The sequence below is a fragment of the Corvus brachyrhynchos genome, unplaced genomic scaffold, assembly GCF_000691975.1.
Source record: "Corvus brachyrhynchos isolate BGI_N302 unplaced genomic scaffold, ASM69197v1 scaffold25, whole genome shotgun sequence".
NCBI classification, from domain to species: Eukaryota; Metazoa; Chordata; class Aves; order Passeriformes; family Corvidae; genus Corvus; species Corvus brachyrhynchos.
The window spans coordinates 44,938-54,252 of NW_008238313.1; the positions used below are offsets into that span (position 1 = coordinate 44,938).

The following is a 9,315-nucleotide window of genomic DNA, read 5'->3' on the forward strand; positions in this document are numbered from 1 at the left end:
CCCGCCCCCGGCACCTCCTGCTGCCGCCCGTGGGGGAGGGGGTGGGGGCAAGGCTGCCGCTGCCCTTTGAAAAAGAACCTGAGCAACAAGGGCAGCACCGCGGACACCTCGCCATCCCCCGGTCACCGGCACCGCTCTGCGCACCGAGGATGGGACAGCACCGGGAAAGCAGCCGGGTGCCAACCCCCCAGCTCCTGGGACCAGGGATGGAGTGTGGATTGGTGGGGACACAGCAGATCCATGAGATCCAGTCCCTGATGTCGGAGGGTCCCGCTGGAGCCGGGGGCTGCCCACAATAAATACAAATAAATACGGATTCCAGGCATGGAGCACGCCTGGACTGGACCCCATCCCCCTCCTCCCCTGGGTAGAGGGTGAGCACCCCCTCAGGCACAGCCGCAGGGAGACCACCACTCCCTTCTGAGGCACGGCTCTGGGAGCAAGGAATGTCCCTAAATGTCCCCTCTCCGTGGGCCACAGGAGAGGCCATCCCTCTCTCCTCCTCCCTGGGGAGGATTGGTCCTTTGGGGCAGAGGAAGGCCAGCAGCAGGGGCTTGTGCAGGTCCAGAAAGCCAAGGGCTGGCAGGTGGGCATGGCTGGCAGCTCAGGGCCTCTCCTGGGGGCAGGGATAGGGGTCAGCCCTGCAGCAGGCCTGGCCTGTGGTCCTGTGGCCAGCCAGCTCAGCAGTCTATGCTGTCACTCTCACACCAGGCCGAGGGGCCATCGGTGCCAAAGTATCTGTCTCCAAAGTTACCTGGCAAAGAAAGGGACAAAGTAAAGGGTCAGCATCAGCACCAGCCCCATCAGTCCCTTCAGTGTGGCCACAAGGTTACCCCTAGGGTTGCTGACCCTGGCCACGAGGTACAGCATGCCCTGGTCCCCCTCACCAATGCCCGGGATGATGTGGAACTCCTCGTTGACCCGCTTGTCCACAGCAGTGGTGATGATGTGGACGCGGGGAAAGGCATAGGCCACGGAGTGCACCCCCATTTCCGCCATCAGCAGCGACAGCAGGAAGATCCTGTCCTCCTGCACATCGTGGTCCTGTGCAACATGGGGGTATGAGCGTCCAGCTGGGCCCAGAGGGCCCCATGCCCCCACCTGCCTACCCGGCCCCTCACCAGCAGGACGCGCACAGCCATCATGGCCGCGGCCCCCGTGGACACGGTGCTGTCCATAAGGATGACGTAGTCCTCGCTGATCTCCTTGGGCAGGCGCAGGTAGTGGAGCTGGGGAGGGAAGGAGGGTGGTTGGTGACCGGCCAGTGGTGCATGGCTGTGTGCCAGGCTGCAGCAGGACTCACCTCAGGCTCCCCTGTGTCCAGGTTGGTCTGGATGAGAATCTTGCCCAGGCGGATGTCCTTGCAGACAGCGGTCAGGGCCTGCTCCATGGTCTCGCCTGCTCGCAGGATGGAGACGCCGGTGATCTGGGAGAAGGGCAGGGACACGTGCTGGGTGCTCCTAATGCGTGCCAACCCCAGTAGCTGTGCACTCATGGGGAGCAGGGATCGTGTCTCACCCGCTGCCTGTGGAACCGCTTCCCCTCGTACATCGTGCCCTGGGGCGTCTCCACAGTGACCGACTGCAGAAAGGGGAGCACAGCAAGTGTGGGGGGAGCCAGACCCCATGTGACTGGGGGCACCCAGCAGGGAAGATGGGGACGGGGTTGTGGCTGCACCCAAGAGCGGTCACTCACCTTCAGCGGCAGGAATGACAAGGCATGTTCGATCAGCAGCCGCATCAGGCGCTTGGAGTAGAAGATAAATTCATCCCTGGTCGTGTCCTTGTTCCTGGAAGGGATGACACATGTGAGGCGGGAACAGAGCCCCTGCCATCCCCTGCAGACAACCAGCATGGCGAGCAGTCCCAGTCTGTGGGAACCAGAGCACTCTTGGAGTGACACAGTCAGTGATCACCAGCATTTTGGGGCTCACTAAGACCTCAGCTGTAGTCTTAGACAGGACCACAGAGGCAAGAGAGGGGCTTAGCTACCCCAGGAGGGAGATGCAAAACCAGCTACAGACATCAGAGAGCTGGGAGAGAATGGGGAGTAGGAACAGGTCAGGCAGGACCATCAGTCCTGGAGCAGCACAAACTCAGGAGCAGTGGGTGAGTGTTGGGGAGCCCAGGGGGGGAACAGGAGCAGAGCCAGGATGGACTAGGACCCCGCTGTGGAAGGGGACATAGTGTACCATGGCTGAGCATGCTGGGTGACAGAAAAAAGTTGAACATGTCCCCAGCTCTCCCCTCTACGTACCAAGTCAGATAAAGCACTGCCAAGAACCAGGTGACTCTGAAATACCCATAGTGCCCTTTTCACAGCTCTGATGTACTGAAGGCAGCTAGAAGTAAAACTAACACAAACCAGAACAAAGCTACCATGGGGCTGCAATTCCCAGGAAACCTCTCCCCTCCCCCAGGAGGGGTAAAGCCAGCCCTGCATGCAGGGCATTAACCCCATGGCAGAGGGGAAGTGGACAGCTTTTCGTACTGGGAGCACCCCTGGCCACCAGCCTCGTGGGGAACATGAGGACAAAAACGTCCCACAGACACTCCTTGTTCCCAGATGGAAGAGGTGGAGCTGGCAACACTCCTGAAGAGGCAGAAGGATATTGAATATTTTTACTCTGTATTTTAAGACATCATCTGCCATTTCTTACACCTTGCTGGATGACAGACAGCCCCAATGAGGCACTCGGAGGAGGATGAACAGTCACTGCTGTCCCTGTGTGTTCCTGCAGCCATTCCAGGGTCGCTCATAGTGACCACGGCATACGGACATCCCAAATCCCTGGGCACAGCCAGCACCGCCAGGGAAGGCAGAAAATCAGTTCTGGTCTGGAAGGAACAGGCACCCTGCCTATGGCTCCCAGTGTGGGCTGTCAGCATGCACGCACAGGTGGACTGCACCCCCACATCCACCCACAGCAGCTTGGGAACAGCACAAGCCCAGCAGCCTCCCTGCCTCCACGGCAGCCTGTCCTGTCCCAGCCAGCTGCCCCCACTGAAACCCACAGCGGCTGTGCTGGCCCCTGGCTGGGTGGGACAGGCCCCACACTGCTCCCACAGAGGCAGGTTTCTCTGGGGATGGGGGAGCACCCCTGGCCCCAAGTGCACAGACACAAACAACCTTGAAGCTTCTCCTTGCCCAGGACGCAAGCAGTGCAGGGGGAAGGGCTGTGCAAGGGAGGACAGCCCAGACATGCTTGGCAGCAGCAGGGTACCAGGATCACTCCATCAGTGCTGCCATCCCACCTCCTCAGCTGGCAGAGCACTGCCAAAGGGGCCATCGCTGTCCCCATAGCAGTCCCCTCACCCCACAGCGTCACTGCCTGGGTGAAGCCTGAGGAAACACGCTGCTCCTATCCACAGAGGAGGCAGATGAACCTCAGCACACTGGGAGCCTGCAGCTGGGCATGGCAGCACCACAGCTGGCTCTCCCGAGGACCTCAGCTTTCCTTGGCATGCTCAGATGACAGAGGGACCAAGAGCATCTACCTGGGGCCAGATCATGGCATCAGCTCTGCACATGAACTGGAGCCAGCTGGTACAGCCAGGCATGAATCTGGGCATGAATGGGTTACCGAATCCCAGAATGGTTTGTGTTGGGATGGACCTTAAAGGTTATCTTGTCCCACCCCCTGCCACGGGCAGAGGCACTTTCCATTAGACCACATTCCTCCAGACCCTGTCCAACCTGACCTTGGGGCAGCCAGCTTCCCTGGGCAACCTGTGGCAGAGCCTCACCACCCTCACAGAACTTCTTCCCAGTATCTCATGCAACATGCCCTCTGGCAATGGGATACCTTTCCCCCTCATCCTGACACTGCATCCTTCATACTCCATCTCTTCTCAGCCTCATGACTCAAACTGTGCAGCTATTCCAGTGTGGGACTCATTTTCAGTTTCTGTCTCTCCACGACAGCAGAAAATTGCTCTAGAAAGCGCTTCCCCCGGATGCCAGCCTGGATCTGCCATGACGATGCTCATCTGCTGCCACCAACACCCTCCCAGCAGACAGAGGGGTGGAGCATGAGGAGCCTCTGGTGTGGAACAACAGGGAATGGTGCTGGCTGGCATGCCAGGATTGACCATCTGCATCCTAGAGAACTGCACTGGGAAAGACCGGACAGGAAAAGGAGGGAGAAGAATCCTGGCTCACAGCTCTGCGGTGATGCAGGCACAGGGTTTGACGTGTCAAGGTGCTTGGAAAGGCTGTGCTGGTGGGAGCAGCAGCACTCCATGAGCACTGCTGCTGTGTGTAGGGCCAGTGGCACCGCGGCAGCTGAAACCTGGTTCAGTGGAAGGTTCCCTGCCGATGTCAGGGACTGAACTAGGTAGCCTCTAAAGGTCCCTCCCACCCAAACCACTGTGTGATTCAATTAATAAAGACAAGAGACAGATCTGCCAAGATGCAGTAACCTTGCACATGGAGGTGCAGGAAATGTGGCAAAAGGTGTGTTTGATCCTCACCAGGTCTCTGAGAGCCCGAGAGAAGGGCACCAGGCAAAAGCAGCACCTCGGGAGCAGAGGGTCATATGTGGTGACCAGCAACAGCCCCATGTCATGCTCAAGTGACACAGAAGCCAACAAGTGCTGCCAAGTCTCACCAGAAACGCATGCTGCCTCGCCGTCCCCTAACACACACACCCAGGGGAGCTCCTCAGCTCAGAGGTTCAGGAAAGGCACTGCCCCAGCAGGATTTGAGGGGGTAGCTGACAGGCCAAGTCAATGCTCCTCAGAAAAGTGGCATTTCTTATATACCATCTGGAATGGGCTCAGCTGCCTCCCTGCCACCCCTGGCCCTGCTCCCACGTGGCATCAGGACAGCCACAGCCACGTGAGGCCAATAGTGCTGCAGCCCTGCAGCCCCAGGCAAAGCCCGACCCACTCCCAGGGCAGCTCAGCACAGCCTAAGCCTCAGAGGATTAAGGTCATCAGGCACTTGTGGTACAAAGGTGGAGCCACAGCCTGGGGGAGGGACATGGGCACTGGCAGAGGGCCACCTGAGCTGCCACATCACCTGTTCTACTGCTGTGACCTGTCTCTGAGCCTGTGCTGCCACAGGAGGAAGGAGTCAGGAGAAGGAAAGGAGGTGCCCAGCCTGCATGTGGTCATGAGTATCAGAAGATCATAAACTGTTGGGTTGGAAAAGCCCTTTGCGATCAAGTCCAGCTGCTCCCCCAGCACTGCCAAGGCCACCTCTAGCCCACCTACCCAAATGCCACATCCATGTGGTTTCTAAATTCCACCAGGGATGGAGACTCCATCACTACCTGGAGCAGCTGTGAGGAGGCTGGACAAACCTTTCCATGAAGAAATTGTTCCCAATATCCAACCTAAATCTCTGGAGCAGCCTGAGGCAGTTTCCTCTTGTCCCTTATTCCATGGGAGCAGAGCCTGACCCTCACCTGGCTGCATCCTCCTGTCAGGAAGCTATAGAGACCGAGAAGGTCCCCCCAAGCCTCCTTTTCCCCAGGCTGAGCCCCCCCCAGCTCCATCAGCTGCTCCTGGGACTCCAGGCCCTTCCCCAGCTCCGATCTTTTCCCAGGACATGCTCCAGCCTCTCAATGTCTCTCTTGTCAGGAGGGGCCCAGAACTGCCCCAAGACTGGAGGTGCCCCAGTAGTGCCCAGCTGGGACAGCCCAGGTGCCATTGGCCTCTTGCCCACCTGGGCTCATGTTGAGCCACTGTCGACCAACACCCCCAAGGCCTTTCCAGCTTTCCAGCCCCTCTGTCCCAGCCTAGAGCACTTCATGGGGTTGCTGTGACCCAAGGGCAGGACCTGGCACTTGGCCATGTTGACCCTCACACCGCTGGTCTCAGCACATCGATCCAGCCTGTCCCAATCCCTCTGCAGAGCCTTCATCCCACCCAACTTGGTGTCATCTGCAAACCTACTGAAAGTGCACTCGATCCTCTCCAGGTCTCTGATAGGGACAGAAGGTTACACTTTCCAAACCAACATACAGGTGCCATAGCAGCCACAGAATGAGCAGGCACAGGAGGACCTGATTGAGCTCAACATCCCCTCTCTGCTGGGCAGAAACACATGTGGCAGCTGCCAGAGTCTACAGCCACAAAAACAAGGAACCTCTCAGTAGTCCTGAAGCCCTTGACCCTCCTCTAACTAATGCTACAGTCATCTGGAGAAAAGGAGCATCAGAGGGCAATGAAAAGATCAAGAGTGGTGAAGTCATAGAAACACCTGCCCAGGTCCCTTCTCTAAGGTGGCTCTAAATGCAAGTGTCCTGGGAGAGGAGCAAGGGGTACCTTGCTCCATGCCACCAGCTGCTCCACCTGTGCTCCAGTGAGGAAAGAGCCAACCAGTCCCCTCCCATTGTAGGAAAAGCCTGCCCTTGGCTCAGGAATCACCCAAAGCAGATGTGCAGAGATCTGGTCACCAGAGAAGTGCCTGTGGGACCAGGGCCAGCTCCATTCAGCTATTCTGCTCCAGGCCAACACCCACAACTGAGGTCCCAGGGGCAAAGGGGAAGAACTCACCCCAGGCCTTGTGGTGTGACCCCACCAAACAGCCTAGAGAACAGGCCTGGGGGCAGGGATGTACCTGATGATGGTGTGCATGCCCCGCACCTGCGGCGTGCTCTCCAGGACACTCAGCGTCTTTGGCAGTGGCTGTCCTTGGTGGGCGGAGGCCAGGGCTGCCCTGCAGTGAGGAAGGGGGTCAGAGCTGTGCAGCACACGCAGAGCCACAACATAGGGCCCTTTGGAAGGACATGACCCTGCCAAAGGAAGGCTCCAGGAGAACCCCTGTGCAAGGTGGGCATCGTGCTTGGCCTTCCTGCCTGGATCCTGAAGAAGGCCCCAAGTCTGATGCCAGGTATGAGATCCCAAAGCTGGACTACCCAAAAAGACTGGAGCGAACCTCCTGGACCACACATCCTGCTGCTGCAGCCTCTGCAGCACCAGCCTTGGCCAGCACCAGGACCAGCAGCTTTGCAGGGCAGGACACTGCCATGCACCCCAGGATCGGGCTGCACACTGTGCAAAGGATGAGGGCTGTCCTGCTCAGATGGGACATGAACTGCCAGGAACATGGACCACACACGGCACTTTCCCTGCTGAAGCCAACAGCCCAGGACAACCCAGCAGCTGAGGCAGAAGCCCTGCTCCAGACAGGGATGGGACCAGGACAGGGACCTGGCCACATGCATCAGCTACAGTGTAGGATGTGTCATGCAGAGCCCACAGCTGCAGCCAGACAGGCCCCAGGAAGCTGACAACAGCCTCTGCAGCACCGGGGAGCAGAAGCTACACTTAGGCACGTCAGCGAAGCTCTGCCAGCAGGGACAGAGAGGCAGCAAGACTTGGAATCCAGTGGATGCCAGCAGCCCCCCACCCCAACCCAGAACTGGCTCCTCTGCAGTGGTGGGTCCCACATACCTGACTGTAATCTCCCGCTGGATGGTAGAGAGGTCATCAGCGCAGCACAGGGGAACAGGAAGGACACCCTGTCAGTCACTCACAGGCCAGCACAGCCACCAAAACAACCCAGGTGGCTCCCCACCCTCCTCCCCAGTGCCCGCCTCACAGATCTGCTCCCCCAAGCACCATGCCGGGGCCTTCTGAGAACAGAGGGGCGATGTCAAGACTCCCCCCAGGTGCTCCAGGAGCACAGGTCTGTGCGCAGCCACATCCCGCCCTCTGCGTGCAGGACCCTTCTCCTCCTCACCCCTGGCTCACCTTCTCCAGCTGGCTGTGCACATGCTGCACAATGAGGTCCAGCGCCACGAAGTTTTCCCCACCTGAGAGTGGAGCAGAGGAGCCGGGTGGGGCGGAGGCTGACCCACCCCTGCCCCAGAACACCCGCTCCCAGCGCTGGGGTCAGCTCTGGCCTCACCCCTGGGCACCACGATGTCAGCAACCTGCACGGTGGGCTCAATGTACTGCTCAAAGGCTGGCTTCACAAACTTGTTGTACTGCTTGATGACCCCTGCCACATCACGCCCGCGCTCCATGATGTCACGCTGCAGCCGCCGCACCAGCCGGATGTCAGAGTCCGTGTCCACGAACACTTTCATGTCCAGAAGCTGGAAAACTGGGAGGGGTGAGCACCCCCCTATGCAGCTCTCATCATACCTGTGTTACTCCCCTCTACCACGCAGCGATGGCACCCAGCATCACCTCCCCTGAGGCCTCTGACACGTAGTGCTCTGGCAGCAAGTGGGATGACCTCTCCCTCCGCAGCCCCCACTGCTGCAGTGGCACACAGGCCAGTGCCTGTCCTGCTGTAGCACATCCCCTCCCGGGCCAGCGGCCACCTGAGGCAGCGATACCTTGAGCAGCTCCTTGTTGGCAAAGGCCAGGATCCCTTCGAACACGATGACATTGGCCCCATACACTGTTTTCTGCAGGCAGACAAGAGCCGGGCTTGTCCTGTTTCTCTCATGTGCCACGGCAGCACCAACACTGACACAGACAGTGCACTGATGCCCCTGGGCTCTCACCACTGTGTTGGGGCTCCCATAACTGTTCCACAGCACCCAATGTCTTGGAGCCCTAGTTCATCCCTGTGCATGATGCTCCAGCCCAGGACAGACCCTGAACCTTGCTACAGATCCTCTCCCCAATGCCAGCCCCTGGCACCCCTTCACACTGAGCCCTTTCCTCATATCTGTGCAGGCCTGTTTGCAGATCCACCCACAGTCTCCCCAGAATCCTGATGCCCCCCCCTCCTGATGCCCCCCAGCCGCCCCTTCCCTTTTAGCCTTCCAGGCCCTGCAGACCCCAGAGGTGCTCCCCTTTCCCACTACTCTGCCACCCAGGCCCAGCCCGACCCCTGCGGCACCCACCCACTCGCGGCGCCGGCTGTGCGTGGTGAAGTCATACACCGGCACCTTCACGCTCTTGCCCTTCTTGAGCTTGCGCAGGACACTGACGAGCAGCTCGAAGTCAAAGGCATCGGGGTGGTCGAAGTTGTAGTCGCTGCGGGCTGCCAGCGCCTGCTGCCCCTCATCCAGCACCTGCAGGCACCGGCACTGCTCAGCGCCATGCCGGATGCCCGGACCGGGGCACCAGCACGACTCAGCACTGCGCCGGATCCTGGCATCCACAGGCACCAGCACCGCTCAGTGCCGCACCGGATCCCTGCAGCCCCGAGCATCAGCGCCGCTCTGCCGCGCCTTGGAACCGCGAGTATTGGCACCGCTCAGCGCTGTACCGGACCCCTGCACCCCCGTCCCGCACCTTGTAGAAGGAGTCCATGGAGAGCAGCACGACCCAGGGCACGTCCAGCGCCTCGATGATCCGCGTCGCCACCGTAGTCTTGCCTGAGGCGCTGCCGCCGCACAGGCCC

At 59.7% G+C, this 9,315-nt stretch overlaps 1 protein-coding gene across 1 annotated transcript; it reads right to left on the bottom strand.

Moving 5' to 3' along the window:
* Nucleotides 1-6: 6 nt before the first annotated feature.
* On the bottom strand, nt 7-9,309 carry LOC103615213 (uridine-cytidine kinase-like 1). The gene is made up of 13 exons (XM_008633231.2): nt 9,207-9,309; nt 8,813-8,983; nt 8,297-8,368; nt 7,861-8,050; nt 7,704-7,765; nt 7,404-7,420; nt 6,568-6,666; nt 1,696-1,789; nt 1,519-1,581; nt 1,304-1,426; nt 1,122-1,229; nt 888-1,044; nt 7-754 (listed from the first exon to the last, which is right to left on the bottom strand). Exons 1-13 carry the CDS (start codon nt 9,222-9,224, stop codon nt 681-683), a joined length of 1,248 nt encoding a protein of 415 aa, XP_008631453.2. The 5' UTR covers nt 9,225-9,309; the 3' UTR covers nt 7-680.
* Nucleotides 9,310-9,315: the final 6 nt, after the last annotated feature.